The 14,476-nt window shown below is 37.9% G+C and overlaps 1 protein-coding gene across 1 annotated transcript; it reads left to right on the forward strand.

Moving 5' to 3' along the window:
- The first annotated feature begins 464 nt into the window (after positions 1-464).
- gaa (alpha glucosidase) lies at positions 465-11,855 on the forward strand. Its single transcript, XM_060892561.1, has 20 exons — positions 465-554; positions 1,594-2,181; positions 2,805-2,956; positions 3,119-3,284; positions 3,359-3,455; positions 3,545-3,664; positions 3,752-3,870; positions 4,372-4,503; positions 5,177-5,287; positions 6,089-6,202; positions 6,363-6,447; positions 6,526-6,643; positions 7,077-7,210; positions 8,094-8,245; positions 9,415-9,563; positions 9,684-9,825; positions 9,939-10,037; positions 10,134-10,298; positions 11,194-11,346; positions 11,642-11,855. Exons 1-20 carry the CDS (start codon positions 543-545, stop codon positions 11,702-11,704), a joined length of 2,871 nt encoding a protein of 956 aa, XP_060748544.1. The 5' UTR covers positions 465-542; the 3' UTR covers positions 11,705-11,855.
- Positions 11,856-14,476: the final 2,621 nt, after the last annotated feature.

Raw genomic sequence — 14,476 nt, forward strand, 5'->3', positions numbered from 1 at the left:
CCACGGGTGGGTCCTGGACCGTGTTGCCAGATCTGAAGTTTATCCCGCCGAATTGGGTTTTGATTAAAGTCTTCGAGTAGTTGAAGTTTTACAAATAAAAAGCTGTAGTGTGTGTGTGTGTGTGTGTGTATATATATATATATATATACAAAGCCCCTATATATAATATATGAAAATAGCACAAAACATATCTTGTAATTTAGAAAATGAATATGTATTATCATTTATATAAAGAAGCAATATGTGAGGAATTTTTATTTAACGTCAGGGCTTTGTAAAATAAGTTGGTAAAAGAAAAACCGTTTATGGCAGCTATAACATAGCAATCTTATAGACATTTCACAATATTGAATAGTGTTTAAAGCAGTATATAAAATTCAGACGATCGGGTGCTGGGTTATTTCTTAATAACATCGACCTGTTGATTTATTTATTACGTATCTGGCAACTCTTGATGCACTTCTGCTGGGATTTGCCACCATGTTCAAGTCGTTAAGTCAAAGTAACTGTTGCGCTTCACGCTTTTTCTCTTAATTTCTCTCATGCGCACTTTGGTAAGTGCGTGGATTTAGGATAAGTTTCCCGTTGTAAAGCAGTGCTGTGTGCTTTGCACGCTCTGTCCTGTTTGTATTATTAATATTTGAATGTGTATGTGACCCTATTCCGGTATTTCTGAGTTCCGTTTTCAACGTTAGGGAAGAGATGAGTAACGAGAATCATCTGTTTTCGCTCTGCGGCTCAGAGGGGCTTCTGAGTTATACATGCTTATATACGTGTTATACATGCCTATATACATGTTATACATGCCTATATACATGTTATACATGCCTATATACATGTTATACATGCCTATACACATGTTATACATGCCTATACACATGTTATACATGCCTATACACGTTATACATGCCTATATACATGTTATACATGCCTATACACGTGTTATACATGCCTATATACATGTTATACATGCCTATATACGTGTTATACATGCCTATATACGTGTTATACATGCCTATATACATGCTATACATGCCTATATACATGTTATACATGCCTATATACATGTTATACATGCCTATACACATGTTATACATGCCTATACACATGTTATACATGCCTATACACGTTATACATGCCTATATACATGTTATACATGCCTATACACGTGTTATACATGTCTATACACGTGTTATACATGCCTATATACGTGTTATACATGCCTATATACATGCTATACATGCCTATATCCATGCTATACATGCCTATATACATGCTATACATGCCTATATACATGCTATACATGCCTATATACATGCTATACATGCCTATATACATGCTATACATGCCTATATACATGCTATACATGCCTATATCCATGCTATACATGCCTATATACATGCTATACATGCCTATATACATGCTATACATGCCTATATACATGCTATACATGCCTATATATATGCTATACATGTCTATATACATGCTATACATGCCTATATACATGCTATACATGCCTATACTGCAGATCAGACTCAAAAAGCTTAAATTCTCTTTCTAACAGAATCTCTTTCTTCACTGTCTTCATGTTAGATTCCTGGAAGATCACAAAAGTCTAGGAAGCCTGAAGAACCTCTTGGAATGACCATGAATCCATTTGAGCTTTCACATTCAACTTATATTCTTTTAACTCTGGCAGTGTCATGCATGTTGATTAGCCAGTTGTATCTACACCAAGCATCAACTGTAAGAGTTTTATCATCGCCAGAGTTAATACCACCAAAAGTGCCAAAGACCAGAGATCTCTTCAAGAGCGACATCAGGAACATTTCAAATAATATAAATGCAAGTGACTTACCAAACCACTCCACTGCTGCTGAAAGAGACTGCAAACTTCTTGTGGAAATGCGCTTTGATTGTGCTCGTGATAGAACCGTTACTAGGGCAGAGTGTGAGGAACGAGGCTGCTGCTATTTCCCCCTATTACATTCTGAGTATAGTGGGCCACCATGGTGCTTCTACCCTGCATCATATCCTGGCTACAGAATGGGACCGCTTTCTCCCACACCTAGAGGTCAATCAGCCACCCTTACTCGAGTCATACCATCTTACCTGCCTCAAGACATCTCCACTCTGCAGCTCGAAGTGATGAAGGAGGAAGCAGGCCGCTTACACCTTACTGTAAGTAGCTGAGATTGATTGGCCAATGCATAAACAACCAATTATTTATCTTCTTATTTACAGAGCACAAAATAAACTGTACATACATAATTAGCAAATAGACATGAGCGGTAAATGTGGAGTAAAAAGAAAAGCAGCACTGTAGGTAATACAGTTAGTAGTATTGGTGCATTACGCTTCAAGGGTCTTGTATTTGCTCTCAGATCAGGATAAAAGATTTACTAAAGAAGAATGAATAATTAACAGTAAATATTGTACATCTATTTCCTGATTGATTCTTATTAGGGTCTTAGTAGAGCCTATCCTAGCAACACTGGGAATAAGTTGGTTTGTAGTCTATCATAGGGCACCATGCCCACACACATTTCGAGTAGCTGGTAAACCTCCTGGTATGTTTTTTTGGGAGTTTGGAGGAAACCCGAGAACATGGGAGAAATCCAGAGGGAGGAAGGTCAAAACACCACACAGAGGTTAACCCAAGTTCAGAATCAAACCAGACACACTTGAGCTATGAGGTTGCAACCTTGGAGTGCATCACTGGCCACTCCATGTTCCTGAAAGCTGTACTCTGAAATGTAGAACAGGTGCATTATTAAAATGCTAAATTATTTTTCAAATAACAGCTGAAGGATCCCTCATCAACTCGATATGAAGTTCCCTTTGTTGCAATGTCATCTAGTAGACATACATCCCCACAAGACTTCCTCTATGATGTGGAATTTGATCCGGACCCATTCAGCTTTGTGGTTCGTCGCAGGTCCAATGGTCGAGTTCTGTGAGTGTGCTAGATATTCTTTATACAAATTTTATTGTTTCATTCAGTACAAATGAATAAACAATAGGACTACCTCATGTACTGATATAAATAACACTGATTCTGACATTAAGTTCCACGTGTACAATGTTCAGGTCTTATTGTGTGATATGTGCACGTTAGACTGAACACTGCTGTAGCACCGCTCCTGTTTGCAGACCAGTACCTGCAGCTCTCCACATCTCTGGCATCTACTTTCATCTCTGGATTTGGGGAGCACTACACACACCTGATGCTGGATCTCAACTGGACTTCTGTCACTCTGTGGAACAGAGATATGGCACCACATGTAGGTATTTTACCATTATGGCTCTGATTTAAAAGTGTTCTTCCAATATTTATCCAATATTTGTCTATTTGCAGAGTGATGCCAACCTTTATGGCTCCCATCCATTCTGCTTAGTTCAGGAGGGTGATGGTCAGGCTCATGGTATTTTCCTTCTTAACAGCAATGCCATGGGTAAGCAATGGCCCCATTAAGTTTAAATACTTTCTTTTCCCTGTAATGTATTCCATGAGTTATATTTATTCTCCTATGTGTCTGTGTAGAAGTAGCACTGCAGCCCATGCCAGCCCTGACCTGGGTGACTATTGGAGGAATTCTGGATATTTACATCTTTGTAGGCCCTGATCCACAGAGTGTAGTCCAGCAGTACCATGAGGTTATTGGTGTGAAGCGTTTAACTTTCATTTGAACTGCTTTTTAACACAGAATCCTAGCTAAGGTTTATGACTTTCTTATAATCTCATCCCAAGGTTATCCCATGATGCCACCTTATTGGTCTCTGGGGTTCCACCTCTGCCGATGGGGCTACACCTCCACCAAGATGACTAGAGCTGTAGTGCAGCGGATGCAGCAAGCCCAGTTTCCTCTCGTATGTAACCTATAGACTTATCGAACACTTTCAATCAGTTTAAGTAAATTAATTATTTCATCGTTGCAAGTCTGATATAAAATCTTGTCGGAACGCTATTGGCTTTCAGTGTGAGATATTTTTAACACTGATCCGAATAACCTTACACAGAATTTTTAGATGCTTCTAAACAAGCAGAAACGGGTTTGATAAAAGATTTTTTTTTCTTTTAATGAAAATGTTGGTAATATAGGTAAAAACAGAAATACCTATGAAAAACAGGAAATTATTAAAGCCCAGAGTTTCTACTTTCATGAGTCATTACCTTCCACTGAGCAGTGTGACATTTCAAAGACCTTTAATGCTGGACATGTGCACACCAAAACAGGCAGCAATTCTATTTTTGGCCTCGGGTAAAAAGAGTTAAAAGGTTATTAAGGGAAAACTTACTATTTCCAAATGTTTCAGGAATTGTTACAGTGCTGGTATATGGAATAACAGTTTAAACATGTGTGTCATTAGGACGTGCAGTGGAATGATCTAGATTATGCCGACAAGAAGCGAGTCTTCACCTTTGACCCTCGGAGGTTTGGAGACTTGCCTGAGATGGTGCAAGAGTTCCATGAGCAGGGACTGAAGTATGTGCTCATTTTGGTAAGTGGGATTGTTGCATCTGAATGGGATTTCTATTACATTAAATTAGATATGTCTTTATAAGGTGGTTTGCTACAAGGTAAGGTGCATTTTTAACAAGGGTTAACACGTTTTTAAATGTATATTTTTTTATACATACAGTTGATTGGCCACATTTCAAGAATGTCTGTATGTCCTGTAACCACACTGGAATGTTTCACTGTATTTATCACTCTGATGTAAAATTCCACAGGTCTAAAACACTTCAGTTGGGTTATCGATATTATCAGTGGACACAGCAAACAATGCTTTTTAGGAGTAGAACTTTTGGCATAAGGTACAAAAGTTTGTCAGTTGATGATGAAAAGGAAGAAGGGATACCCATTTTTGCCCGGAAGCACCTTTTAGCAGGAACGTACTAACCAACACAAGCTTCCTAATCAGCTCGATGAAGTGTAGCTTTTTCAGGATCTGTTCCGACTAAAATAAACAGGACGTTTCTGAAATGTCACTTACTCTGTATTAATTAGAACAGTCATGTGATTATACTAAATATCAGCACGGCTGGCGCTATATATATATATATATATATATATATATATATATATATATATATATATATATATATATATATATATATACACACATATATGTATGTACACACACACAACAGCAGTGTGTGGTTTTGTTTTAGGATCCAGGCATCAGTAGTACAGGTCCTCCAGGTTCATACAAACCATTTGATGATGGAGAGCAGCGGGGTGTTTTCATCAAAAACCTGACAGGACAGACGCTCATTGGAAAGGTGGGTGCTTATCACATAAAACCCAAAGAGAAGAGAAATTTGAATAATCCCAGAATTGTTTTATTGTAATCTCCTATTTAAAAAAACACCAAAAAAATACACGTTTTTTTTTTTTTTTTATAATAGGTTTTCGGAATGTTTGGAATTTTCATATATATGCCTGTAGATTTAACACCAACATTGTCACAACATTGTTAATGTTTCCATGATGTTAGTTTTTGTATAGTCTTGAGATGCAAACCAATATCGTAGCATCTTTCTTTCTTAAATGAAATCTTAATATTTTTCCTCATATCGGTCAGAAGGTGTTAATTTTCAGATCACTGATGCATATTAATTTGCTTATTTAAATGTACTGGTTTCTATGGTAACAGTTTGTTATACATATGCCTTCTACAGTGAAGGACATTTTTTTATTGTATACAGTAGCTCTTATATCATGAATAAATGTTCTGCAATATTAAATACACAAAAATAAAATGAAATCTAAAACAGTAACTATAAACAGTGAAAACATCTCGTTCCCTAATTGTCAATCGTATTATATTACGATACAGCACATCCTGTGGTGTTTTATTCCTTACACGTTGCAGGAACATTAACATTGCAGACTAATCTCTTTAAAATATGTTGAATACTTACTGAACATTTTAATAATGCTTACAGTTAGCTGGAATTTGTAAAAACATTTACATTTAAAGTCTTACTGATTTACTGCACCAGAATGTATGTGATATTTGAGGCTTAACACGCATTTATGTATATTTATGTGTATTTTGTGTGTGTGTGTGTGTTTGTCAGGTATGGCCTGGTCCAACAGCATTCCCAGACTTTACTAATCCCGATACAGTGTCCTGGTGGGAAGAGTGCATCAGAGACTTCTATGCCAATGTGTCATTTGATGGCCTTTGGATAGTGAGTCTGAATTCGCAATTTCATAACGCATAGTCTGCTTTTCTCTTTGTGCAGTTATTTGTGTATATGGTTTGACTAAAAGGGTTAAAAAGGCTACACTATAATGTGGTAGCTGTCCATGTTGCTTGTAATCTGTCTTCCTGTCTCAATACATCAACAGGATATGAATGAACCTGCTAACTTCGTTCACGGCTCGGTGCTCGGATGCCCAGACACGGACCTAGATAATCCACCTTATACTCCAGGTCAACTTTTTTTTTGAGTCTTTATTTCAATGATAACAGTGTATGACTTGTATAGAAGATCATATATGTGCTTCACAGATGTTCTAGGAGGTCAGTTAAACTCAGGCACAGTGTGTATGACGGGTCAACAAGCGCTGTCTTCTCATTACAACCTGCACAATCTGTACGGACTCACTGAGGCTATTGCCACCTACAGGTCAGACATGGTGTTACTCGGCTTAATGATGTGAAAAATGACCAACAATCAGTTCCTCCAGTAATATGAGATTTTGCAATCACAGAAATTTATGCAAAATCTCTGTGATATGTGGAGGAGCTTGCATGGTTGCGATGCACATTCAGCCAAAGCCAGCTTTGATTTAAACATGAATAGAGAAAATAATTATATGTATCTTTTGCATCGCAAGTAAAAAAAAAAAAAAAAACACAAAAAAAAGCCAGTATAAAATCAAACATTTATTGCAGCAACAGTAAAAAAAAAAAAGCTAATTCCTGGTGGCCCTAATTGAGGGTATATAAGTCTGTGTTTTTGTTGTTTTTGTTTTTTTTTTCACATTTGTCAAGCAAATAAATTTGAATTTTTAACTCAAGTGTGTTTATTGATCGATTGTCTTGTTTTTTTTTTCCAGTGCATTACTGAAAGTGAGAGCCTCTCGGCCGTTCGTACTGTCCCGCTCCTCTTTCCCTGGACTGGGCCGTTTCTCAGGTCACTGGACAGGAGATGTGCGTAGTGACTGGGAGCAGCTGCGATACTCTGTCCCTGGTGAGACACAATGAAAAGCTTTGTACTGCTAGATACAGTAATATGGCAGAAATACTGTTAAGTGCAGGGTTTGGACTTTTGGCTCAACCGTATTTCATTATTAGTTTCTATGAAAGATTTTATTTTAAGAATAAAATTGTAAAATTGGGTTGTATTTATTTCCCCGTAGTCAAACTTTTGCACTCATCTCTATCATGTATTATCAGAAGACATTTTTATAATGCGTACAATGCCTATACATGTTAGCTAGCAGTGTCAGCTAAACAAAAGTGCTGAGTAATACATTTACATATACCACATAGCATTCGAATGCTTGATTCTGATTGGTCAGAGTAGCATTGATTCATTTTCTATAGCACACAGTTACTCATATAGAGAAATCTTTTACAGGGAGACTTTGTTTTTTTTGGAGTTTTCAGTGTCAGAGCTTTATAACAGTCTTCAGGGTGAAAGACTTTGTTTTTGGTTCTTAGTAACAAGTTCATAAACTTTATTTTTTATTAACGTTATAATAAAGACACCAAATTACATTTAAAAAATTACTGTTGTGAAGATTTTGTGGTATAAAAGGAATAATACACATTGAGAAATACTGATGTAGGAAAATAACCAACTTTTTTTGCATCATCCAGTCAGAGATAATTTTACTATAAAAGCATTTTAGTCCTCAATTCATGTTTAAGAAATAAAACATTTAAAATATATATTTAAAAAATCCCTAGTGTACCGTTTTTTGCCTTCCTTTTGCTCTGTAAGTAATTATCAGTCATTCCAGAATGATGAATGTTTTTACATGTTCCCCATTAAAAACCCCTTTAATCTGAGTTGCAGAATCCCTCACCATGTCTGTGTCATTATGTGTGTGTGTGTGTGTGTGTTGTAGCTGTGCTGCTGTTTGGACTATATGGAGTTCCTCTGGTCGGGGCAGACGTGTGTGGATTTGAAGGCGACACTAATGAGGAGCTGTGTGTGCGCTGGACTCAGCTGGGTGCCTTCTATCCATTCATGAGGAACCACAATGACAGACCTAATGCTGTGAGATCCAAAACATACACCACCACACAAATTATCCCACTTTGACCTTTTTAGGTTAGCACCTTGTAACAGTATCCCATCCATATTATATACTGTGTTGTATTATACATGTGGAAACTGTAACTCATGCTGTGTGACGTCTGACTCAGTGAAGCCAAGCAGGGTTTGACTCACACCTACAGGGTTGGGGTTTGATCCCCGACTCCGTCTTGTGTGTGGAGATTGTATGTTGTCTCTGTGGTACTCCGGTTTCCACCCCAGTTCAAAGACATGCGCTGTAGGCTGAGTGCCATCTCTAATTTTTTCCTAGTGAGCAAGTGAGTATGTTTGTGACTGGGTTGGCACCCGTCATGTGTCCTGAGTCCCCTGCGATAAACACCACTCTCCCTGCAATCCTGTAGCTGTCTTTGCCTGAGTAGTTTCCTGTGTGTATGTGATATAGTTGTATAACGATATTTAAACGCTGTGCTATAAGACTCCACTAATGGAATTCGTAAACCCTTTCATTTCATTAGAAACCATGTACGTGTATATTCATTGGTTCTTTTCACACTTTAATTACAAATAATATACCCTGAGTCGCTAGTTTCACATTTCACACTGCTCAAACTTTACACAGGGGTTAATAATTAATCTGACGTTTCACACCACACATTCCTAAATCCTGGGATAATGTTCCGTGTTGCATATTGAACCTGATTTAAATAACAGCATTTCCTTGTTTTCCCATAAGTGAGAGAGAAAAAAAACAGGTCTGCCTTTCTGCGTCTGAGCAGGTGTTACAGCTTTCTAATCTTTTTTGGCCTTTAATTTTATGGGGTATTTCCTCGTCTCTAGGGCGCACACTTCTGTGATGTTCAGTGCTTTTCCACCTGACGCTGTCTACCAGTGTTGATACATCCTGGTTTTCATGTGCTCTAAGATATAGGCTGTTTAATTTCTTTTGCTAAGCATCTAAGTGTAAACTCCTAAAACCACACTATTTCATTCTAACCATGCTTTGAAGCAGGATTTTATAACCCTGTGTAAAAAGCAGTGCTAAGCCCTGTAATAAATTACAAGTGTGAACTGTTTCTCTACCCAGGATTAAAAGCGGGGTTTAAAATGACGATAACCCAGGATTGATACGGTGTGAAAAGTTGTATTGTTTTGTTTTGTGTGTATCCCAGCCCCAGGAGCCTTACGTATTTGGACAGGAGGCCCAAGCTGCCATGAGGAATGCGATGATGCTGAGATACTCTCTTCTGCCCTTCCTGTACACACTCTTCCACCATGCTCACACCTCAGCCAGCACTGTAGCAAGACCCCTCTTTATGGAGTATGGAGCTCAGTTCCTACATAAACAACTTGGAGTCAAATCAGCACTTTCATTTACCCAAGATGACTTATTTGCTAGCATGTTAGTTTTACTGACAACAAACCTTCTGCTTCTTCCCAGATTCCCATCTGATCCAAACAGTGTGACGATAGATAGACAGTTCCTGTGGGGGAGCTCTCTGCTCGTCAGTCCAGTCCTGGAACCAGGAGTTGTAGATTTGGCAGCTTATCTCCCCCCTGCGATGTGGTACAGTTTAAACAATGTAAACCCTAATCTAATCTACTATGCCTGCTTATACATTTTTGCATATATATCACATCTCTAATCTGTAGTAAAAGCACTCATGTCCTCATCTCATCCTGTGCTATACTACAGGGACAGGCTTATAACAGCAAGGGCCAGTACCTGCTCCTTCCAGCTCCACTAGATACCATCAACATCCACATCAGAGGAGGACATATTATTCCACAACAGGTACTTCACGCCATACATGTGCAACAAAACATGTTTAAACATGAGCTCTGTTAGCATCACATATATTTTCTTCATATGTGATCGTTATTTACTCAGGTGCCTGCATTGACGACCTCAGCCTCACGCAGTAACCCCTTCGTCCTGACGGTGGCGCTCTGCTCACAGGGCAGGGCTGAAGGGGAGCTATTCTGGGATGATGGGGAAAGCCTAGGCACATTTGAGCGTGGAGATTACTCTTATGTTATCTTCACGGCAGGACAGGTATGGCTGTGTTTAAAAATTAAAGTGATGCATTCAGGGTTGTACAAAGGTGCTCGAAGTGTGTGAATTATTAGATTCTTTTTTTTTTAGATTAAATCACTGGAAAACCTAGAAAAATAGGCTTTTTTTAAATCTTGTACCGTTTAAAAAAATCTGCTGATAAATACCTTTCCCCTTCTTTTGACTATTCGCTCACTCATATCGACAAAGACGGCTCCTGGAACTCATCCTGTGTATACTCTTGTTGCAGTGAAGACGAAGTAACGCCTGGGAAACGTACATTTAATCCAACATGGCTGGAAAAGACACCATATAATAATAGTCTTTTTGAAAACACAACAAATGTGCATGCTGCTTGTTGTAAAATGTATCATAAATATTCTTTTTAAAGAAAAACTAAAGAATATGTTTGAACAAAATCTCTTGTATAACAACATACAAACCCTGTACATTATTAACAGAAGTCGGTTGTGGTTTTCCAGGAAGTAACTGTTCAAAAAATATTAACCAAGTCAGCTAGAGATGAATTAAAGCCTCTACAAAGTTCTTACAAAAACATTTCAAAACATTAAGGCTGTAAAGTTTAACGCATTAACATAAGTCATTATTTTAATAATTCGGATACTTTTTTTTTAAGCTTAAGTGTAGTGAATATAAGCAAAGAAACTGAAGATTTGTTACTAGTTTGAACAGCAAGGAAGTTCAATCAGAGTAATTAGAGCAGCAGATAACAAGCAAATGAATGGAAAGTGAACCGCATGTGGTTTGTTCTTGTGTCACTATGTTTGCTGGAACGTAACGTTTTGTTACTTAATGACAAATACATGTGGTTATTCATGTTGTTGTTGAAAGAAGCACTAAACTTTATGGTTTTATGACTTTAATTGCACTCTAGTCACGGCTGGTGGGTGAGCCATTAAAAGTGAATGGAGCTCTGGATGGTTTAGTTGTGGGAGAAGTGCGTGTGTTTGGAGTTTCAACACCTCCTACAGGAGTGTGGGCTAATGGGAAGCAAGTGAAGGATTTCTCTTATGCCACAGACACCAAGGTAAAGCATCTACATGAACGCTCCAGTGGAGTAATTTATAATGCTACTACAGTACAGCAACATTATTAATGTAATGGACAGTGCAGAAAAAGTCTAAAATCTGTTAAGATCTTGGCGTTATTGTGTATATATTAATTCAGTCATTTGAAGTTTTTTTTGCACGTCTGTTTTAAATATACAAGGTGTTTTCCTTGATTTTCTAAATCAGAACATTTAAGATTATTGGTGGTCGTTTACAAATGTGCACTGGTAAACATACACATCTATATTAATGCTGGATTTTATATGTGTGTAGGTCCTTACAGTGTCGAATCTGGCCATGCTGATATCAGAGAAGTTCATGGTGCAGTGGATTTAAGGAAATTCCTGCTCTTCTCTAAGCTGGATAAGGAAATAACTGTCAATGTGTCTGTAAGATTTTTTTAAATGATGCAAAATGCCACGTCACATAAAACTGCACTGGATCTGTAGTGGTTTTGCATTCTAAATAAAGTTTACATATATTTCTACAGTGTGTATTCTATTTGTCTACAAAATACTTTGTTAGGATTTTAAGTCAAGCTGTAATACGGACTCACTGTGGCTCAATACGGTGGCTCATTATCCCGAATGGATCATTTGAATCATTGATCATCATGTTTGAGGACTTCTTTGACTTGCAGGAGAAAAAAAATATTGGCCCATCTCAGGCACCAATATCTTATTGTTTATTGTATAATTTTTTATCACATAAGCCAGGAAGTTTATCAGTCCTTTTCCTACCATTCACTAAACTGGGTACAAATGGTTACAAATGAACCTAAAGTCAAGGGCTGAGAAACATCACCTGGTCTTTTCCAATCTTCAGCTGTCCTGTGTTTGAGTTATACTGTGCCCACTTTTCAGTGAAATGTGTGAACCCAGTCTGCTGTTGTAGCCCAACCTCTTCAAGGCTTGATGTACATTATGCTTTTCAGGTCACTGTGGTTTTAAAGCATGCTTATTTAAGTTGCAGTAGCCTCAAGCCTCAGCCTTTCACCTTAACCCAATGTAGCCAGTCTCCTCTCGGTCTCTCTATAAACTCAGTTCTGTGGATTAAAATCTAAGGAAACATTTTGAAATACTCAAACCATCCTTTCTGTTCCAAACATTCATTCACTTTCTTTCCCATTCTGATGTTTGATGCAAACATTAACTTGAAGTTCTACATTTACATTTCTGGCATTTGGCAGACGCGCTTATGCAGAGTGACGTACAAAAGTGCTTGGAAGTCTAAATCAGTGAATACAAGTTATAGACTACACACAGGGAAAATAAGTGCTAGTTTAAGCATTTCAGGAAGAGGTAGGTCTTCACCCGTCGTTTGAAGATCTACATCTAGAAGTTCATTCCACCACCTCGTTGCCAGGACAGAATAGAGCCCCAAGGTTGCGAGCCGTGGCCGAAGATTGTGTAGAGAGTTCTAGATCGGCATCTGCATGATTTTGTACCGTACAATTGCCAAATGATTGGCTAAGACAAACACATAAATAAGCAGGTGTACAAAGTGAAACATCAGTGGTAGAGTACTCATGAGTGAGTGGCTGCTCAAAAATATAACTATATAACAGAATCCAACTTTACAACATTCATTGTATTTCTCTCGTTCTTTCCTGAAAAGCTGAAAATATTTGGTCATTTGGTGATTTGCTGAGCTAAACAGCTTGCACGCTCCAAATCATCCAAAGCATGAAAAACTGTAGTGCTGTTCAAATGACTCACAACAGTATTTGATAAACGGACATGTTTAAATTATATTGTATCTGTGAGCTTGCACAAGACAAACCAGATCTAATAAAGCACACTGAGATTCTCAAACTTGATTTTAAGATTATTATTTTTTTTTTTATTCCTATATTTGATGTCAGCAAATCAGAGTCACTGGCATACTGCTGGTTTTATCTCTGCTTCAGCTCATCCTCTCCATCTCACTGGATGAATATCTGGTCACATGGTCATAACTCTATTATATGCATAGTTGGATATTTGCAAGAGTATTTGCATAGTGAATTGTGGGTGACTGGTTCTACTGACTTCTCCTGTGTGTGTGTGTGTGTGTGTGTGTGTGTGTGTGTGTGTGTGTGTCTTGTGTTAGACTGGAATCCCATCCAGGATGTTTTCCTGCCTTGTGCCTAATTTTCCCCAATAAAGTGATCACTGAGAATGAAAGAATGAATAAATGGATGGATACTGAACTCAGCTAAGTCAAAATTGTCAGTGGTTCAGGGTCAGAGGGTTGACATTACTCTCTCTCTCTCTCTCTCTCTCTCTCTCTCTCTCTCTCTCTCTCTCTCTCATATATCAATCACTTACTAATCAAAAGTGTTTATGAGCACATATCTATGCAAAAAATGGTCACACAGAGCGTCACAGAAGGTCACACAGACGCATTTGGCTGGCATCATATGACTTGAAGGGAGCATGTGAGACTTCACCCTCCCTAGTTGTTAGGTGTCCTATTATATATGATCCATTATATCATGACCAAAATCATAAACCACTTGCTGTAAAGAAATTAAAGGGCACTGATTTGGGACAATCACTTGTACACATCAGATAAATGTGAATATTTGATTACAGAAACCCCATTGAGAACAGCAAAGGAAGGGAATAGAAATACTGGCTAATAGAGATACTGTCTATTTACAGTGTACTTGCAAAAGGTTTATCCCTGATCCAAGAATCATGACCATGATCACTGTTTCATGAATTATAAGGAGAATATATTCTATTCTGTCTTAAACAATAGCATGATTAGTATTTAGAGATATTAACACCATGCACCACATGGCACACATCTAGAGAGCTTAGAGATGAAGATGAAGCTGCTGCATCCTGGTGCTGATGATGAGTGACGCGTTCAGTCCACATGGAGTCAACCAATCAAACACACCTGCAAACTGTGACGTCACGGCCGGAAATTATTTAAAAAATATATTACAATACGTTTTCATTTGAATTTTTATTTGTTTTAACCTGTACTTTTATTTTTTATTTTTTTATTCTAGCAAGTAAGCCGCGGTTGTTTAAGGCTATTAAATAAAGCCCTGCAGTTTTCAGAGGAAGCAGATTGTCTTTCCGGAAGCGGAGGAATTTTAAGGGTTTGGCCTTC

This window comes from Tachysurus vachellii, chromosome 18 (genome assembly GCF_030014155.1).
Source record: "Tachysurus vachellii isolate PV-2020 chromosome 18, HZAU_Pvac_v1, whole genome shotgun sequence".
Taxonomy (NCBI): Eukaryota; Metazoa; Chordata; class Actinopteri; order Siluriformes; family Bagridae; genus Tachysurus; species Tachysurus vachellii.

Excerpts from the sequence above, each read along its gene's own strand:
- gaa (XM_060892561.1), top strand. Across the intron at positions 3,665-3,751 it reads GCAGTACCATGAGGTTATTG|GTTATCCCATGATGCCACCT; the intron begins GTGTGAAGCGTT and ends TCTCATCCCAAG. Across the intron at positions 3,871-4,371 it reads AGCAAGCCCAGTTTCCTCTC|GACGTGCAGTGGAATGATCT; the intron begins GTATGTAACCTA and ends GTGTGTCATTAG.